The 20,945-nt window shown below is 29.9% G+C and overlaps 2 protein-coding genes across 4 annotated transcripts; one reads left to right on the plus strand and one right to left on the minus strand.

Moving 5' to 3' along the window:
* Nucleotides 1-1,040: 1,040 nt before the first annotated feature.
* LOC111636931 lies at nucleotides 1,041-8,669 on the minus strand. 3 transcript variants are annotated; one of them, XM_023382318.1, is made up of 4 exons: nucleotides 8,545-8,669; nucleotides 4,636-4,762; nucleotides 3,491-3,535; nucleotides 1,041-1,216 (listed from the first exon to the last, which is right to left on the minus strand). In XM_023382318.1, the coding sequence occupies exons 1-4, from the start codon at nucleotides 8,632-8,634 to the stop codon at nucleotides 1,119-1,121; spliced, it is 360 nt and encodes a 119-aa protein (XP_023238086.1). In that variant the 5' UTR covers nucleotides 8,635-8,669; the 3' UTR covers nucleotides 1,041-1,118. The 3 variants fall into 3 exon arrangements, with proteins under 3 accessions (XP_023238086.1, XP_023238088.1, XP_023238087.1); XM_023382320.1 differs by lacking the exon at nucleotides 8,545-8,669 and adding an exon at nucleotides 7,649-7,677; XM_023382319.1 differs by lacking the exon at nucleotides 8,545-8,669 and adding an exon at nucleotides 7,622-7,649.
* A 210-nt stretch (nucleotides 8,670-8,879) lies between these two features.
* Nucleotides 8,880-19,629, plus strand: LOC111636919 (zinc transporter 6-like). The gene is made up of 4 exons (XM_023382302.1): nucleotides 8,880-9,120; nucleotides 14,844-14,889; nucleotides 17,679-17,765; nucleotides 19,079-19,629. The coding sequence occupies exons 2-4, from the start codon at nucleotides 14,869-14,871 to the stop codon at nucleotides 19,280-19,282; spliced, it is 312 nt and encodes a 103-aa protein (XP_023238070.1). The 5' UTR covers nucleotides 8,880-9,120; nucleotides 14,844-14,868; the 3' UTR covers nucleotides 19,283-19,629.
* The last annotated feature ends 1,316 nt before the right edge of the window (nucleotides 19,630-20,945 follow it).

Below are 20,945 nucleotides of genomic sequence, written 5' to 3' on the forward strand. Positions count from 1 at the left end.
TAAGTGAAGTTTATCTGATTCTGTTGTGCGCCAAAGAAAAATTGAAAGCCAGCCAAATATATCCATCAATCTTGGAAAGGAATCAGCCAATATATTCATCAACTTTAGTAAGAAGATGGAAGATATATTGTGTCTACTTAACAATGTATGTAGATTTTATAGCGTTGATGTAGTCAACTTATCCTCCCAATAAGAAGAACGAGAACTTGTGCTGTATAAGTGTCGTTGCATACATTGCGTGTTTAATGACTGATGAGGGGCTAAGCGCCCGAAATGTGTAAAAGTACCCGTATCAACTGAATAAAGAGGAAAAACGCCAAGTGTTTAATTAATAACACAGTCTTGTGTTCAATAGTGAAAAAAGGCTTTAAAAATGTTTTTATTTCCATTGTGGATTTGATTAGGCCCACATTCAGAGCGAGGGACAAGAACAACATTCGGATCAAATTACTCAGAAATAATTTTACTATATATTAAAAGATTCTCTTATTGGTCATGTTTTTTGACATTGGGGTGGGTAGTCCCAGCTATATACATCACTACAGTGCATTTACACACAAATGATGAATGCAACCAAATGTAGAATTTTATCAGATTTTGGATGGGGCTATATAAACATTAAAATGCATTGCCATGGTACAAGGAAAATAGATTAAAGTCAGGAAATCACAAGCCTGTACAATCATGAATCTATCAAAAACTCATGATTTTCATTTTCTCTTGTATTTTTTGTGAATACAGATGATTAAGATTAACAAACTATGGCTCCACACCATTACAATCTTGTGTGGACATCCTTTTACTGATAAAGTATGTTATTGTTCTGGTGTCCATTCTCAGCCCATGCTCAAATGAGGTAGTAACCTTGGGCTTTAGTAGTGCCTTGCTGAGAATAATCACCAGTTCAAACAAGTTATAATGAAATTTAAACCTATAATCTGCATTTCCTTCTCAAATCTAATAAACTAATAAGTAAAAATAAAAAAAAAATTATTGTGTTGGGCTTGGTTTATGTGTAATTATTATTAAATGAAAACAAGTATACTTTAAACATTTTATTTACTGCATAAATCTGTACAATTACATTTAATTTTTCTGTTTTTTTAATTTATAAAAAATTAATCGGAGGAAGTCTTTTTGTCTTTGATTCCCCACATCTGAAGATCCAATTCTCTTGTTTTTGTATCACCAAATAATTCTCCTAATCTGTAAAATCCTAAATAAAAAATTGAGGGATGATATGGCAAATTTCATAAATAAAATGTTAAAAAATTTAAAAGAAATTTATGCATTAATAAATCATTTGTTTATATTATACTGTATTTCCTGCCTTTTAAGATACATATTTTTTTGTGCATTTTTACTTCTTTGAAACAGAGATATATCTTAAAATTGACAAGTGTCCAAAATAACAACCCACAATTATTGTAAGTAGACCACATCCACCAATAATGTACTGTACTAATAGATATTTTCAGCTACTCTTCAGCAATCAGATTAAGCAAGCTTTGCTAACAACTAGAGCTATGAAACTGCTGACTTCAACTGCATAATGTTTTATAAAACTTTAATATATATTAATGATGATAAAGGGTTTTAAGATATTTTATTGCCACCATGTGAATCATCATGCTATTTTTTAGACAACTTACGTTTAAATGAAAATGTTGAGTCATACATACAATTTTTTACCAACTCTCTTCTGACTGACTACTTAACCATGCTGGTAATGAGTATTTAATTTAAACTCATTTTTAACATTTAAAATGCCTTCAAGGTAACATTGTGTTGCATATTAAAAAGTTATTGTATGCGCAGAAAGGTAAGAAAACAGTTGTCAAACATTAGCTATTTAATGGCATTTGGCTGTTTACTAACTTGCTAACAATACTGTACTTAATAAAATTGGTTATTTAAAAATTTCTCCATAAAAATCTTAAAATTCAGTTTCAAAATCTTTGTGTATCTTAGAATAGAAATACAGTATGACGTTACACATACAAAACCTTTGCATTCCAAATCTAATACAGTATTGCCATCTAATAATATAAAAATGAGAAATGGTAAAAATTGCATTTTACATTGGCTAAAGCTATCTTAAAACATTTTAAATAAAAAACAGTAAAACCCATGCTTTTGGATAAGCTATTTTTAAACAGTTTTAAGGTATCTCTACTCTGCCTTTTAGAATACATTTTTTATTATGTAGATATAGCCAAATTGTTTCAAAAGCATTAATTAATTAAAACTGACTTCTCAAAAGGACCAAATTTTATAAATTTAAACTACTTTTGTTAATTATAGATATTTTGGATTAAACACGATCAATTTATATTCTTGTATAATAGTTGCCAAATTATTTATTTTTTGTTTAAAATCATAGCAATTTCAAACTAACCAATTGAATTTTTTTTTTTTATCTTGGCTTTATAATACAATATCTTCTCAAAGTTACTTTTCTCCTATCATAGCTCCTGAATTTATTTTTTTTAATTCAGGAGCTATAATAGAAGCTAATTGAATTCTGTGCACTAAAATAGCCTTTCATTCCATTGTCATTACAAATTTGGCTGCATGGCAAAGAAAAGTACGTGATAAATTCAGATCAACCTAGCTATGAAAATTTCCAAATCAATCCAGACTCAAATCTTGAATCCAGGAGTGAAAGATTAGAGACTATCTCAACCATTCTGGCATCAAATCAATTTTAAGAAGCCAAAGTTGCTGAAATTTAAAATGTTTTCAGAATATTTTACTTTCTATCAACATAATGGAAAATATGGTTCTCAAACTGTGACCCAAAGTTGTGTCTCACATTGGGGCACAAGATCTTTCACATTAGTAATGAGTGAACACATATAATACTTTATACTTGTGGTTAATAGCCAAGACCTTTAAACATCATGGTAATGGAAATTGATATATGTGTGATAGAAACATAGGATTTTGGTGCAGCGAGCTCAAGTTAAAAAGTGGGGGCAGTCAGTAGTCTCAAAACAGTTTGACATTCTTTTGTTTGGTTTTTCTGTTAAACAGGAGTGACAAATGTTTCCACTTTAGACTCAATATAACTAGCCTTTTTCCAGGTATCTGAATCATTGGTTTGAAATGTAATCAAAGGTACCATATACTCTATCTGTCTTTCTTGTTTCTTTATTTGATGGCCTGCAAAATTTGATTATACATTTATGCTTATTTAATTATGTTCTACATGTACAAAATTTTATGAAAATAGGCCACTGGCATGATTGGAGGTTTCCTTGTAAGATAAGTAAGATCAGTATGATTTTATGAAAACTTTGGAAAGGTGCAAAAATTTTCTTTGAAAAAGGAGATTGCTTTTTAAATAGTTTGAAAAACCACTAATCAATACTATTAAAGAACTTATTAATGTATAAAATAAGTATTTTAAATCTAATTGTTAATATAAATTTCAATAAAATGTCATTGAAAGTACTGATAATTCAACTTTGAAATAGTTTTTACTTACCATCTAACATTGTGTAATTTTGGTCATACATTTTACGTCTGAATTCTAAAATAATAAAAAAAATAGCATTTAGTACATCTAATTTTAATTGTTGATTTTTATTTTATACCATATTAACATAAAAATTACTTTCTAAAGTCAAAATTATTAAAAAGAATTACTGGTATCTAAACTGAGTTTAATTCTTCAGATGCTCTACATTATTTTATAATTTTAGTTAAGCATAATACTTTCAGTAAAAGAAATAACCATGATTTAATAAACTTAAATACCAGGTGACTGTAATTAAAGTACTCTATTCAACACTGTCTGATGAATATTTGACAGTGCAATTGCAACCAAATTTAACAAATTATGATACAATTCTGTATAGAAATGTGTTAGGCATGTCCTAAAATGTCATCACAGTAAATCTATGATGAGATTTGGTTGCATCTGAATGGCTAAATATCTCTAAATACAGCATTGAATATATAATCCCTTTAATTATGATCATCTGGTATATGACTGAAGTAAGCTTCAGATCTGTAATCTTACAAGTTAGGAACAATTGTGTTAAGAACAATAGACAGTCTGACTTAAGACACAGACTGTCATCTTACATCAGAAAATGTTACGATAAAATAATAATTTACTGAGTGAATATAGTTGATTTTCAATTTGATAGACTCCAATTTAATGGCTTTTGGAACCAACAAATCAAAAATTAGTGGAATCCCAAAAACATGATAAGATTTTCATAAGAGTTAGTTCTGTCTTGGTGTGAGCCCTCTTCCTATTCTTTCCTTCAATCTACTGCTCTTCTTGTAAAAATGTGATCAAGTGAACCTGAATAGCCACTTAATTATTCTAAGTTTCAATAAAACTTTACAGTAGTACATTCCAATCTCTCCACCACTCAAGGTAAATATAGCATTTTAACATTTACTTTGAGCCACGTGTACGAGGTTTGAAATATAGAAATGAATATAAAATAGTTGTGTGTGCATGGATTTATTATTTAATGTCCCCTAGATATTACAAACAGTCCACAATTATGGACACCCTATCCCTCTATTAGTTTGTTAAGTAGAGGAATGATGTACATACACTAATCTAGAACAATAAAACAATTACAAATTATAAGTAATTTTATAAATACATACCACTAGAAGTGTTCATTTTATGATAATAATAATATGACACAGCAAAAAATCCAACTTCAATAGCTACCAGACCTTTGAACAAGGTTCCAAGATTTCTTTTGGTAAATTTCTGAAGCATTATACAATCCTGTTAAAAATATTTTAATTTTCAGATAATTAATGCAACATTTTTAATATGAGATTTGATATAAGCACGTAAAAAGTTATTTTTTTAAAACTGAATTAAAGAGAGAAAAAATTTCGGATACTTTCATCACTATAATGATTAATAACTTTATGAGAAAACACGAACAAGTCTGTGTAAATATTCTATTAATGAATATAGAAACAAAAATAAAAACTATGAATAAATTCTATTGTTGTTAATCTATATCAAAACTTATTTTGTAAAAATTATTGAATAAAAATATAAGAAGTATCATTAAAAACAGGATAAAAACAGTACACATCTGAACCTTAAAGAAATTCCAAGATATTTTTATGCAAACATAAATGTTTTTGATCTACGCAGGAGATCTTCAGGTTAAAATGTTTTCAAGTGGAATGCAGAAAAGGAACATTCTTAAGTTCATTTGAAAAAACATATAAATGTATTATTTAAAAAAAACATATAAACAAGAATATCCTGGAATTTCTTTTAACGTTCAGATTTGAAATTTTTTTATGTTAATATATTCCAGGCTTACAGTGTTGGAGCATGCTGGCTAGTTTATATAAAAACGGGATAAAATCAGATATAAAACAACATTGCTAATTGGCAGTGTTGTTTCATATCTGATTTTTAGACATCATTCAATAAGATAATTGTTCTGGCATTGAATGATCCAAGTTCAAATTTAATTCTCCTGATTTTTTTGGTAATAATTCTAAGTTGAATTATCATTCCTCTATCCTTCTATATGTTGGCTAACTCTATTAAATGGTCAGACTTATCTACAATAGGTAAATTGAGATAGACGCACAATATATTGTATATTGTTCTGTCAGTATTCTTCAGATAACATAAATAATAATTTATCAATCTACTGTTGTGATGGATCCAGATTCTAATTCAATCTGTACTTTATAATTTATTGCATAATAATTTGTGTTGGAACATTATTTCCTATAGCTTACGGTATGCAGAATGCCACCAGAGTAACCCAAGCTCACAGTAATGGCCAACTCTATTGCAGTTCTGGTTTGCACAAAATGGGCAAAAATTTAGTCTGTAGAGCTCAATTTATACAGGCTGGTTCAGTGAAAGATGCATATAAATCAAAATTATGTAAATTATGACTAAAATTTATGTAGGAAATATGGAATATTGGAACCAATATCCATATTTTCTATATAAATGCTAGACTTGGTTTATACATTTTCAATTTAGATGAACCTTTCACAGAAAAAAAAAAACATTCTACTACATTAATTGAGGGTTAGCTATATAATAACAAAAATAATTTATTTTAATAATAAAATGACAGTACAATAAATATTATTTTAATTAGATATGACTATGAGTTCTCCATTAATATAATTCACATGAGGATTTTCTATATGTTTTTATTTATATTAAAAGAAATTCAATACTTTTCTTTTTTAGAAATCAAAATGTTTAATTACATCTAAATGTTTTTAAGTTACTTATAACTTAAATTACAGAAATTTTGGAATTTTTGAGGATGTTTAAGATATATCATAACTAAAATTCACCTATCCAATGAAAAAAAAAAATTTACTATTTTCTGTGTTATTGGAGATTTAAACTGTATATTCCTTAATTTCTAAAAACTTTTATCCTTTTTGATTCATTGTCAGAGCTAGAATTACATACATACATACATACATACATGCAAAAGAAAAGGCTGTACTCAAAGGTGTAGCATTAAAAGATAAGAAAGATGGGTGAAGGAAGGAGAGTGATTTGAATAATAACAATCCACGAAAAACCTTTTATTACGAGTGTTATGTCACTAGTAAATTCCACAAGTACTTTCGACCTCCACCGAGGTCTGCTTCAGGTGGTGACTGGCCGTGTTTCGACCCGACCGTCGTAACGATGTTGCCAACGATGTAAATAAATAAATGTGCGCGTCGGGTTTCACCCCTCCAACTGACGCTGTTCGGATTCCTCGAACAATTTGTTTGAGGAATCCGAACAGCGTCAGTTGGAGGGGTGAAACATGACGCGCACATTTATTTATTTACATCGTTGGCAACATCGTTACGACGGTCGGGTCGAAACACGGCCAGTCACCACCTGAAGCAGACCTCGGTGGAGGTCGAAAGTACTTGTGGAATTTACTAGTGACATAACACTCGTAATAAAAGGTTTTTCATGGATTGTTATTATTCAACGCAGTGTTAAGTTGTTGGAAGTCGTTTATGTTAGAGAGTGATTTGAGGTAAAGTTAGGAAGGTGGGATGGTTGGAGATTTGAAAGTGAAAAAAGGAGGACATGAGCCGCAAAGGGGGACTGTTGGATAACACAAGGAAATACAATGGTATACGTGTGCAGAACAATTTGTATTTACAGGGAAGGAGAACGCTCATAAGCTAGAATTACAGAAGAAACATGGTAAAAATCAAAGAGAACTGCTAATTGATTTTTACAGCATCTTCTGTAATTCTACAACGGTAAATTTAAACTGAAAAACTATTATAGAATAGTGCTTGAGAATTAAAGAAAAATATTCATGGTCTCCAATAAAACAGGACAAATTAATATTTGAGGAACTTTCCTTAAAAACTGTGGTTATAATCAATTAAGGGAATTCCTCAATTATTATGAGAAGCTCCTCAAATGTAAATCCAAGTTAAAATTGTTTTTGTTGGGGTCTGTTCTGAGAAAATTGAAATAAGATCAAATTTTGAATATGTAAACTCATGCTGTGGTTTATTTGTACGTTTATAATTTTTAGACTTGTTTCAATTATTATTTTCATATCAAAATTAGTCAAAACACGTGGTTTTCTTTAATTATAATTAACAGTAGCACCCTCACTTATAAAAATATTGAAAACAAATCTACCTGTCACCCTCTAGCGGTTATAATCGAAGTTATAAAGTTTTATTTTATATAATATAATGTACCGGTACCTGTACAAAAAAGTAAATAAATATTGTGTATAACTTCGTACAATTTATTTTAATTTGTTGCTCCAATAAACATGTGAATTGAAGTAGTTTGCTAGAACTTTCGCCAACTTTCTATTAAAATTATAAAAAAAAAAGTCCAAAAACTAATGCAAGACGCGGGGAATTTAAAATAATGGAAATGTCAGAGTTTTAAATTTAAACTTAATTATTTTGAATAAAATGACTAGATAATTAGAATTAATAGCAGAATTTTCTGTCTAGAGCCGGTTTTGCTCACATCTGAGGGCTGCGGTTAGGAAACAGGCGGAAAGCAAGCCGAGTACTGTATATACAAAACCCATGTACTATACAGTACAGTACCTTGACTTTTAAATATAAATTAAGACCTTTCTGAACATGATTAAATTCAGGAAAAGGAACTGTCGAGTCTTTTTTTTCAAAATTGCAGAGCTACGCTTCCGAACAAATGAAGAAAAATCATGTTTAATATGTTCTAAAATTGTACAATTAATAAAAATAAAATTTTTATATAAAATAGTTTACAATATAACTCATAGCTTTCATCAACTGATTACGGACCCACCAGTGGCCAAGCGGTTCCGTTCTCTAAACACTGAACGTGTTTGGTCGTTGGTTCGCGATTCGCCAGAATGGGCTGGCCACGTGGAGTTTTCCGGATTTTCTTCACTTCTTTAACGCCTAAATAGGGGACAGTTACCCTTAAACGACTTATGCAACATTTAAATAAATATTCAAGGGTTAAGTTTCTTTTTAATTTGAATTGCACTTGAAGATATTTTAATATTCGAAATGACATAAAGTGGTAACCTTCCTCTCTGTGGATCCGAATCCAATCCGGACTGAGGAATTTTTTGAGGGTTGGTCCGTCCAAATACGTATGGTCTCGTTCCTCACCATTCCTATCTCTTTATGGATCCGGCCGAATCCATAATTGGTTTGCTCAAAACAGGTCAAGTGCCCATAGAATGAAAATAATTTACTTTTTTAAAAAAACTAATTGCCATTTAGAAACACGAAAATAATTTATTATTATCATTATTTATTTTATTATTATTAATAAGTTATTATTAAAAAATATTTTGAAATAAAATTAAAAAAAATATTTTAAAAATGTTTTACAGAACAGTTGGCAACACTGACAATAACACGTTTACTTACGAAAAGATTCTGTTTAGTGTTTGATGTGGAATATGCCACGTTAAAATTAAGGAATAGAATTATTTTTTATTCGTATTTAAAGACATTTTATCAATAGAAATTTTAAATATCAAATAGAAAAGTTTTATAAATATTTATAAAAATAAGAATATGTTGTCGAAAGTTAGTATTATGTGTTGAGATGATATGAATCAATTTGCTTGTTCTGTGAGTAAACATGCCAAAGTAAGAATATTTTATTATTTTCAAATTGTACTTGCTTATTTCTATAGAGTTTATGTAGACTAAAATGTGTTTGTTGTGTACATAAATTGGGTGAGAAACACTGAGTGATTTAATCCTTTCAAATGAGTTTATTATGCACTTTTTGGTATGTGGAATTTACATACAAATAAAGCTGTGCAATTTTGGATAAAATAGAATGTTTTGAAATACTTGACAACTGTGGGAAACTGATATTTTGGTTAACAGGTTATCTAATGTTTTTTAGTTACTTAGAAGGTAATAATTAGGTGAAATGTGACAAGTGGAGATGATTCCGGGGCAGTTTGGAGTGGGGAGGACACTTGGCGTCACTTTGAAGTTTTGTACACTGAGAAGTTTTGCCTTTTTTTTTTTATTATTCACTGAAAACAGTTTTTACTCTGAATCAATACTTCTTCGTGCTCTACGTCGGCGAGGCAAACTACGGAAAGCCTTGACCTTCGCTCTGCATGCAGCTCTGCACTTTGGTGCACGCTGTTGCTCGTGCCTCACTGCACGAGTGGAGGGTAAGTTTTTCGCTTCTGTGTGACCTTGAAGCCGGTGTAATCACGTGGACTAGACGGGAAAGTCAAAATGCTAATCTCGTCAGGGAAAAAATGCGCAAAAGTGCCCTTCTCCACTTGAATTGCTTTGGAATTACCACCATTTGTCACATTTCACCTAATTACTCTCTAAGTAAGTAAAAAATTAGTAGATATCCTTTCCTTAACTTGTATCAATATTTCTGTACATTTGTTGTTTAATGTACTGTGCATTAATCAACAAGGCCTGAGCTATATGATTGTGCTTAATTATTGCCAATTTTGGTTGTGTTAGACTCACAATTGAGACACTAAAATAAAAAAAATTGTTCTTTTCCAAACTGTATCGAGCCTAATGTAGGCCTAGTTTAATTTTAGTTAACTCTGTTAATTGTTGTAATATTTCCAGATTATTTGTCTTCCGACTTTCCATACAGAATTTATAGGCTACATTTTGTTTCTTCAGATGGTTTGCAATCTTTCATGTGAATAATTGCTGCACCAATTGATCAGGTTGTGGATATGTGACTTTTCTGGGTCATTGAAATGTTTATATTTGAGGATTGTGTTATCCTGAAAATGGGTTTTTAGGACAATATGGTCTTCAGATCTCTCAAACACTTTCTTTCAAGGAACATTTCCAATCCATGGTATATTATGAGAGTCTGACTCATTCAAATCTAGATTCCAATACACTAAAACTTTATTTCAATATCAGATAATTCAAAATATTATATAATTCAAAGTCAAGTCTAGTCCCTAGCCAAGAAAATAAGATTTTGCATATATTTTAGTTTGGATAATTAGAAATATGCATACAATGAAATTCAAAGTCATTATCTGGTTCAGTGATTTGCAAAAATATTGTTTAATTCAAAAACTTCCATCATAATTCTTGTTTATGAGGAAAGTTTTCATGTTCAAGTGGCATTTTCACTTTCAGTTTTACTAATTATACATTGTTGATTTATTGGATGTCTATTCAAGGTCATTTGGACATCATATAGTGCTACCAATGAAGAGAGAATTTTTTTTATGGAACAAATCTGTTTAGCATTTGATTATTTTGGACATTTTTTGCAAAAATCTGTCGTTCCAATAATTCCAAAGTCGATTAAATATGTGTGTATTCATGATAAAATTCATACTTAGAGCATTAGTCCTTAATAGAGCTTGCTTTCATTAGATCACATGATTTTCGTAATCTCAAACTCAAGATGGTGAATTTTTTGCAGAACTAGCCATGGGTCCTCTAGATGAACTTTGCAGGTAATTCTTATTGAAACACTTAAGCTTCTTTCATACATTATTTTCAGGTCTTTGTTTGAATGTAGTTTGGTTACGTAATCATTAAGTACATGCCAACTGATGGTTTTTCCAAAATAGCTTAAATTACTAAGTAATAACTTGTAATTTTCACACATCTGTAACTAAATGAGTGAAATTATATGAGATAATGCATAACTATTTGAGAATTACAAAAATTTAAAAATTTTATTAAACTCGTCGACATTATTCAATTTTTCATCTACTTTAAAATTCAGATCAATTTTCATATTTACAATGAGACTATAATCACAACAAGAGAGGCTAAAATCATAAAAAAAAATAATAAACAGCTTTTCCTTTATAGAAAATATAATGTCAATCAAGTTATTTCAAATAAGTATCTATCTGCTTGTACTGGTTTCATTAAGGACATGACACACTAGATGATTTTTGTGGGAGACACATTGCTGTATGACAAAAAAATTGTTTCTCGACCAGTGGGAGAGCAGTGGTCGGGGAGTCAATTCACTTTAACTTTTGTTGACAGTCTCCTGTTGCTGACTGTAATTGATAAGTGTGCATAGACTTTGTTTACAACACAATAATAAAAATGGAGGATGGTCACTCGTCGACGATTGATAGGACACAATGTTTAATTTCATTAATTCAGTCATGAGAACCAATTTATGATATAATCACACAATTAAAGAATAACACAACAAGGTACCCAAGGATACATGCTTTTGTGCCGATAGCAAAAATTTACAATTACCGGGTAAGATATGTTGATTGTATGACTCCGGCAACTTGTCTCCTTATGTGTCTGGACATCACCGAGCGTCAACAGGCAATTATTGCTTGGAGACACATCTCTGGGGCAAGAAATCGCCTAGTGTGTCATGGCCCTTACTTCAGTAGAAAGCTATTTGCTGTTCATCTAGACACCTCTTATTCCATGCATTGTAGTGAGGATCTATCCTTATTTTGTATCTTGTTTACATTTTAGTAAAATTTCAAAAAGAATTATTGTAGAAAAACCATTGTAAGATTTAGATATTTTGTTTTCATTATCAATATTGTTGTGTTGTTGAAAGCATTTTATAGAAAATCTGATAAAGATAGTCTTTTTTAAAGTTGCTTATCATGAAATGATCACCACTTGTTTAAGAAATAATATTTTACTACTTTTCTGTTGACTATATTATTTATAATAATTTATTTTTTTAACTGAATAGAAAAATTTATATACAGTCGACCCCCTATAAGATATAGATACGTTCCAATTTATTAGGAATCCGATTTCTTACAAGTCATTCCAATCATAGCCCGACACGTGTCAAGTTTACGGACTACGGCTGATTGAAAGGTTTTCTTCCATAAAATTAATCGATTCTACACTAATCCGACTCAACATTTCCAAAATACGTATATTTTTTCGTAGTTTTATAGGAATCGTAATTATAGGGTGGTTGACTGTATTGAATAAAAAAAAATTGTCATTTATAGTTGATCTTATTGATAATTAATAAAATTTAAAATGTAGAATAGCAGTTTTTTTTAAGTCAAATAAGTAAAATCATTTGCCGTAAATTAAATATAATTAGTCAAAGTATATAGTTAAAACATTTTAATTAAACATGTAATTACAGTTGATGATTATATTTACAGTTTTAATAGGAGCATTTTACTAGGTTATACTGTATATTATAATAATTATCATTACACTAGGGCTATTATACTAGATAATATTTTACTTCAGATTTCCTTTGCAATCCAATGCCAGTATTCCACTAATAACAGTAAACTGTTTATTATAATCATAAATATAAGAATTTGAACGTAAGTATTTTGCCATAGCTATGGCAAAATACTTACATTCAGAGTCAAGTTTAACAGGAATGCGTCCATAAATGTTGAAAATCATTTTAATGGAATAAGAGTTAAAAGCATGTACAGGAAGGACCAGAATGAGCAATTACTCCTATTTGAGATTTGCTTTATTCTTTCATTTTTCTTTGATTTTTCAAATTACAGTCTGTGCATGATGAGATTGTTTGACTAGTCTTCCTTTAAGCCCTATATAGGTACTATATTAGGCCCTGTACACACTAGGCGTTTTTCAACGCGCGTTAAACGCTCGTCGAACGCCGAGCTAACGCGCGTTTAACACGCGTTTAACACGCGTTAGCTCGGCGTTCGACGAGCGTTTAGCGGAGCATGCGCACTGACTCGGTTTGGAAATGGATGTGGAAGTGATTGCTTGTGTGTGGCTCCTCTATCGTCGCTATAAAAGACGACGGCGGAGGCAAAGAGAATTTTGGGTGCACCCAATATTACGAGATAGACTGACGCATGAAATGTTTGCGACGTTGTATCCAAAACTAAGACAAAATAAATTCAAGTTTTTTAATTCTTTTAAAATATCTATAAAATCCTTTGACGATGGTTGGTCTCTTTTAGATTTCATCAATAAATAGATCAGTATCGAAATGATCGTTCTCCATTTCAGCACATATATCTCAAAGCGCTCGGCTGACGCCCGCAAAACGCGCGATCGCATGTACGGTAACATGGCAGCACATATATCTCAAAGCGCCCATAAAGCGCTCGCAAAACGCGCGTTTTAACAAAAATCTATAAGCGCTCGCAAAACGCGCGTTTAACGCGCGCTTGGCTTTTGAGTGTGTACGGCTACATAGAACTCTTGGTTCTTTTAAACGCGCGTTTAAAAGCACGCGTTTAACGCGCGTTGAAAAACGCCTAGTGTGTACAGGGTCTTATTTGAAAGACCGTGTTTTATGGGGTAGTTTGAATTTTTGCTCATTCTTCACTTATATTTATTATTTAGTCATAGATGAATATAAGCAGAAGCAAACTTGTTTAAGGAACATGATTTTAATGAATCAATTGATTGACTATTTGATATAAATTGTGTATATGATACAAAATCCTACAGATACCTTTGTTGAGTAATTGGAATGTGAATTGTTAATAATAATGTTATTTTTAGAAATATTTATAAATAAATACTTTTATGAATTTACATATCTGATATTAAAATGTTTTGTTTTATCAAAGTTAAATTATATATCATATAGTTTCTCAAAAATAAATGTCTATCATATTAATGCAAGGTGATTAAGTTTCTATATATATTTCACTTCAACGTATACAAATGATTCTTTGCAATAAGGTGTATGTGTTTCTATATATCATTGCTAGTTAGATCACAATGTGTATGAATTTTAATATGCACTTTTATATTAAATATTAGATTAAATTTCAAATTCTCTACAGAAATATTTTTGAGAATGTTAGCAAAATTATTATAACTGTACTATCTAAATCAGTGATTTCCAAAATGGGCACTATTGCCGCCTTGAAGGCATTAGAAGACTCGGGGCTGTAGAAGACAAGGGGCAGTATATATACTGAACCCTAGATAAATCTACATACTAGCTATATAATAATTGCTTTCTTAAGTATAGTATTTTCCATTAAAGCAACATTAACTTATCAATATAAGACTGCTGTCAGTACTTATAATTATATAAATATATAATTTCAAGTGATAGTATTGTTTATCTCGTTTGAGAATGTCAAGAGTTAACTGCAGTCTTTGTCATTTAATACTTGCTATTAATCCAGTAGCAGGTATTAAATGACTAAGACTGCTGTTAACTCTTGTGTATTACTAGTGGATCATATCAAAACTGTTACTTAAAGATGGGTGAAGGTAGATTTAAATTGTAGAGTAGATCTTGTTTTTGTATTGATCCATACGTTTTAAGACTGAATAAGTTAAAAATTGTGTTTCTAATATAATATATAAAGTATAAATATTTATATTTTTTTGAATTAAATGTTTAAAATATAAATTTTTTTAAATTTCAGATTTGTTATGATCTTTTGAATTATCATGGAAGATAAAAAGGAAATGGTAATTATTTATTTATTTTTTTGTGTCTATTTGTTGATGGTTATTTAGTTTAAATTGCATCTTTCCATAAATATCTAACTTAATTCAAAGAATTCTATTCACTAAATTTTATGAACATAAGCATACAATAACAACTCAAAGTTATTAATATACGAAAATTATCAAAGTAGTCCAGTGTATTTTGATAGTACTGTAATGCTTTACTGTAAAATAAGAAGTGCTGTAGTTTCAAAAAATTAGTAAGAGGCATTAGGCACCATCTCTTATTAAAATTTAATAGAAGATGGTGCCTAATGCTTACATTTAGTTCTAAATTACTAGAATTTAATAATTATTAGTAGCAGTGAAGTAGCCCTGTTTAAATTTGGTAATCATTTGATTTCATTATAAAATATTAAGCTTTGAGATTATTTTGTGTTAAGGTTGATGAAATTTTGCAAATAGAAAGTATAATTAACTTATAAACAGACAGAATACAGGTAACCCCCGTATAACACGGCACTTCTATAGCACGGATTCACTCTAACATGGTTCGAGAATTGGTACCATCCCCCGTATAACACGGTACTTTTATAGCACGGATTCACTCTGACACGGTTCGAGAATTGGGTAAAACCCTCGTACAACAGGAAATGTAATAAATTTTTACATACTTAAGTAATAATAGTTCACGAAAATTATTATTTTCGTGAACTATTAGTACTTAAGTATGTAAATTTTCTCTTCTCGCCTTCTGTCGATACACGTGGTCCTTCTCGAAACTTGTTTCAATGTTGCCAGATCGCGACGCTTCTGCTTCTGATGTTGCCGAATGTTTTTCCCTTATTCCATACTTGCTTTATTCTTCATAAGTGCTTAGCACCATATAAGGAAATTTATAAAGACCTTTTAACTAGAAGCAAGCAATCTAAAATTACATACATTTTGCAAAAGGTAAAGCATGGATCTGAAGATAATGCAGAAAAATGCTCAGAGGATAAGGATAACTTGCCAAAAAGAAAACGCTCTCGGTTAATTAATAGTGTTTTTAGTGATGACGAAGAAAACATTGTTTAATTTATATTAATATGTATCACTTAAAAAAATTTTAATGAAGATATTTATCTTAATTATGAAAATATACTAGCATGTTTTTTAATTTTTGGAACCTAACCCTCCTTTTCGTATTAGTTCTTTGTTTTGTATAACACGGATTCGCATAACACGGCAATTTTTTGGAATGTAACTACCGTGTTATACAGGGGTTACCTGTACATTTGTATTTATTAATTTTAAACCTGCTTATTAGTTTTTTAAATTTTTCTCGTTATGGCATGTCACAAATAATCAATAATCGATATGTGGCTTATTTGTGGCAAGACTATGAAAATTCTTTACTTGTCAGAACCTGTAATATCTGGAATAATTGTACTTATGCTGTCTTAATTTTTAATCATGCCCAGTAGTTTCAATAACTGCATAATGCCAGGTTGTGTAAATTGGGCAAGGATACAAACGAGTATGAAGTTTTTCTTCATAAACCTGATTATTAAAGACAAACAAATTGCCGAATTATTGGGCTATAAGCTTGATGTTTCTATTAAAGCAGCCAAGATAGATAAATTAAGAATACTAGAGAGCAAAAGAAGTACTACAATTTCAAAAACAAATTAGAAATCTTTCAGGCTACAGTGAGAAAACACATGACGTCTGTTTCCTCTAAAATGCATTAAAGACAATTCCACCCACATCAATCGGAAAGGGCATTCTCAGTATCAGGACTTTTCATTACTAAAATAAGAATCAGATTCAGTGATTGGACCATCTCTGCTTTTTAAAATCTTATTATAAAAATTTACAATAATATTTTGTATTATGTTTTATTTAAAAAACGAAAATTACCTTTTAAGTTAGAAGTTTGATCTATTTTTCAACTCAATTCAAAGCATTTTTATTATTGTTGTATGCAGTTTCCAGCAAACTTTAATAAATTTTCTCTATTTGTGAAAATTTGTACGTAATTCAAAGGTAATTTTTAATATATATATCTTACACAGCATTATTAATATGATTTTGGAGGTTACAGAACGTATTAAATTACTTTAAAAAATGAAAAATAATTAATTATTTGATCTCAAGATATTTTGTATATCTTAAAAAGAATTAATTCTATGCTGGGAAACAGTTCACTTTTATCCCAGAATCCCAGGACAAGCAAAAGACCAGGAAATGAGAAATCCTAGTGTATATATACACCATACCGGGCTGACTCTATGACAGGTAGAATGTGCAAATTAATAAGATGTATTTATCAAATCATGAAAAAAGGACCTCCCATGGTGTTTTATCATGGTTGAAGCATCATTTTTCAGCTGCAATTTAAAGTTTGCTTACCTATTACCTTTTGTTTTTGGTAAAGTGGATATTCGCCAGCCTGTCATCAGTAAGGCGTCTTTTTACAACATTGAGACAGTTCAATCCAGTAATTGTTCAAGTGGGAAAAAAGTCTAGCACTCATTGCAGCTATTATTATAAATCAAAAGAACATGATGATGAACATAATATTGTATTGTAAAAGTAAAATATTTAGTAGCTTTTGTTCTTAAGGAGTGAGGATGCATCAGAATGACATTATTTTGACACACGATGAGTTCTGTATGCCTACATGCCAAGAACTTAAATTGGCTTATTGCATTTGAAAATTTTCTGTTCTTAACATCATTTCCTATTGTATCAAATATTCAAAATGCTCACTATATGGTTATTTAAATAAATAAATAAATTTTTTAAAATAATTTTTCTCTGCTTAGGGTGTCATTCGTCCATTTGGCAAGACAAATTTGCCATTTTTTTCTTCTGTGCTATATGAAATGAAACCAATTTTAAAACAAATGAAAGTAAGTAGAAATTTTATTTTACATAAATAGAATTTACTTTTATTCTTTTTTTATTATGAAATGAGTTTTACATAGATGTGTTGAATTTTTAGTGGTTATTTTATGATTAATTTCAAGATCATCTGTGAATTTTTTAATATTGTAAAATTCAGCAAAAAACTAATGATTACATTCCTAGAAAACTAAAAGAAGCATATAACTAAAATATGTGATCTACGTATGACTTCTTTTAATTTGGAGCATTGACAAATAAAATTCGTTAATGCAGGTTTAAATATATATGGAGGTAGCTTTTTGTTGCATAATCTTTAATGTTTTTTTATAAATCCCATCTGGAATGAATAGTTTTAATTAATTGCATATGAGAATGAAACTATACACATGATTTGTATACATTGAGTCAAATGACATGACAAAACAGTGTACTTGCTAAATTATGGCTTCTTGACTGCATTGACTTTTTTAATTGTTTATTTTGAAGGATATTGCACATAACTGAATATAATTTGGGTACACACAACAATTTAGACAACTAAATTGCAATGGCAGACTTTTTCATTAAACATATGCAGAAATTTTCCAAAACATATTCTCTGCTGAGACTAATAACCTAAGTTTTGTTTTACACAGTCTTTTTTAATCAGGAGACAAAGATTAATTTGTTCAAAACTCTTTAATCACACTTGCTATTGCATCAGTGCATTTCGGGATTGAAAAAGCTCATAGCCTGAAGAGGGATGGGTTAATTTCCAAAAAAATAAATGGATTAGATTCTTTGATAAATAAAACAATGTTGTTCTATGAAAATTGTTCTTTTTGGAATCAAAATTGTGTGTTATTGATTAACTATATTTAGTTGTACGGAACAAATTATAGTCAGTCATGCATATGTACTGTACTTTGCATATAAATATTGTAACATACCAAAATAGAATTAAAAATTTATTTTGTAAAAAATGAAACTTGTTTAGGTTACAGTTTGACACTTTTTTGTATAACCAATATCTCCTTCAGTTCTAACTGAAGAATGCTCCCTTGGACTTATCAAACTCTGGCCTTTTGTAGTCATACTATTTAGTCCTCTGGCTGAAAGTATGGATGTACATCTTTCTAACCAGAGGACTAAATAGTAAGTACTTTGAATCTTTTAGTTTTAAAATACTGATGCTTAGAATGAGTTACAAGTACATTAGAACTCTAATTATCTTAACACTGATTAATCAAATATCCAGTGCTGTAATTATCAATCATTGTTGCCTTTTTAATGTTTTATAATTAATTTATTTAAAATTCTATGTGTATGTATCTTTCAGGGAAAAAGAATAACATGGCTTGGTATTTTTAATCTTATCTGTGCAGGAGTTCTCTTAATGTGGTGCAAGTCTACAAACAGTATGGGTAAGAAATTTTATGATTTGATTATAGTGGGTGTCACCAAACTATGGCCCATGTGCCAGATCCGGCCTGCAAGGTCAGTTCATCTGGCCTGCCGCCGCACTGTTCTACAATTGAGCTAAAATATAATTATGGAAATGTCATAGATTGTAGATGAACTTACTATGTAGAAAAAATTAAAATAAGTGTAAGTAAAAATGCCAAATTTGGTCCAATCTGATTTTTGCATTTGACAGTAATATAATTTTTAAGAAAATCAGTGAAATGAAAAAATCTGTGACGTTTTCAACTTTGGATATCAGAGTGCTTTTGTGTAAGTACCTGCAATGAAGTTTCTAGGATTAGTGATTACAAGCTTGCTGCAGCGATCGTCTTTGTGTATTGGTAAATAAATATGTAGGTTGTGTGAAATGTTGTGAGAAGGTTATGTTATATGTATTCAGTATGCTATATTGAACAAAAATGGTTATTTGGCCCATGCTCATNATTTTTTATACCACAGTATAGAAAGATTACTTCAACCACCAGAGATCCATACGTAAGTATTTTTGAATGCTCATCAATTTATACTCTATACTTTTCTATTTTTAAACAAACTAAATTTATGCAAAACATTACCTTTCAGTAACTTTAAAGCATCCCCAAATAACAATCCCCATTAAATATCTTCCAGCAATTATTGTTGCATTTATTTTCATCTGATTGTAATGTACATTTGAATTGAATTATTATGAATGTACAGTAAAGCATCGATTATCCGAACGCCGATCAACCGAAACGTCGATTAATCAAAAGCTTTTCAGTCGGCAAATTTAAATTTTCACTAGTGCTGTGGTGCTGCAATCTTTGGCTATGTCTTGGGCTACTCTAATATTATTTTTATAGGGGTGCGTGTTTTAGCTGGCAACATGGCATGACCATGATAGGGTACTTAAGGACGTGCCAGGATTTGAACGAATGGGATAGGTTAATATATTTTTTTCGTACATAATTGGTTATCCGAAAAATCGATTTTCCAAACAAACCCAGTCCCCAATTGATTCGGATAATTGATGCTCTACTGTATATATGTATATATACTTTATTTGTAACTACATGTAAATTATTTTATAATTATTTGTATATAATTACAAAATAGCCTATATTTGGACAATGTACAATTTATTTATTTACTCTAAACTTTAGCAATCAGTTTATTCATTGAAATAATAATTTTCAGTTCTTATTCTCAAGTATTATTTTGAATGACAAGTTTTATTTTTGAAATTGTGTGATGTAAGGTTATTTCTCACACTAATTAATTCAATTTAAGCCCAAATGCACAAAACTTTTGCAGCAGATTGTATACAATATAGTAATATAAATAATAATATCGAAAGTTCTCTCTCCAAACTTTTGCATAAGCTTTAAATGAAAATTTGATTTGAGATTATAATAATAAATATAACTTATCAATTGAGAATTAATTAAATGCAAAAAATTGTCAAAAATATCAAGATTAATTGGACAAATTAATATCTTAATAATTATAATGGGTTATGAAATGAAAATCTTGTTGTTACAGCCCTGCTACGTATTGCAAGAAATACTTTATAGTTAATAGACATCCAAGATTTGTCTTGAATAATAATCAAAACTCCTTGTTGGTATCACCAATTAAGTTCATTTGACCATCCTGTAGAATCTAAGTTAAAGGCATGTTATGACTATAATTTTGAAAAGTTTAATGATTAGTAAATTGAAATTAGTTTCATTAAATTTTTAATAAGTTTGAAAAAATATCCG

This window comes from Centruroides sculpturatus, unplaced genomic scaffold, assembly GCF_000671375.1.
Source record: "Centruroides sculpturatus isolate CEXI.00-Female unplaced genomic scaffold, Cexi_2.0 scaffold128, whole genome shotgun sequence".
Taxonomy (NCBI): domain Eukaryota; kingdom Metazoa; phylum Arthropoda; class Arachnida; order Scorpiones; family Buthidae; genus Centruroides; species Centruroides sculpturatus.

Coding starts and splice junctions, on each gene's coding strand:
- LOC111636931 (XM_023382318.1), bottom strand. CDS start 8,634: ATGGTGAGGAACGAGACCATACGTATTTGGACGGACCAACCCTCAAAA. Junction 4,763..8,544: donor TCGGATCCACAGAGAGGAAG/GTTACCACTTTA, acceptor TATTTTTAACAG/GATTGTATAATGCTTCAGAA. Junction 3,536..4,635: donor TAAAATGAACACTTCTAGTG/GTATGTATTTAT, acceptor TTATTATTTTAG/AATTCAGACGTAAAATGTAT.
- LOC111636919 (XM_023382302.1), top strand. CDS start 14,869: ATGGAAGATAAAAAGGAAATG. Junction 14,890..17,678: donor TGGAAGATAAAAAGGAAATG/GTAATTATTTAT, acceptor TTCTCTGCTTAG/GGTGTCATTCGTCCATTTGG. Junction 17,766..19,078: donor CAATTTTAAAACAAATGAAA/GTAAGTAGAAAT, acceptor TGTATCTTTCAG/GGAAAAAGAATAACATGGCT.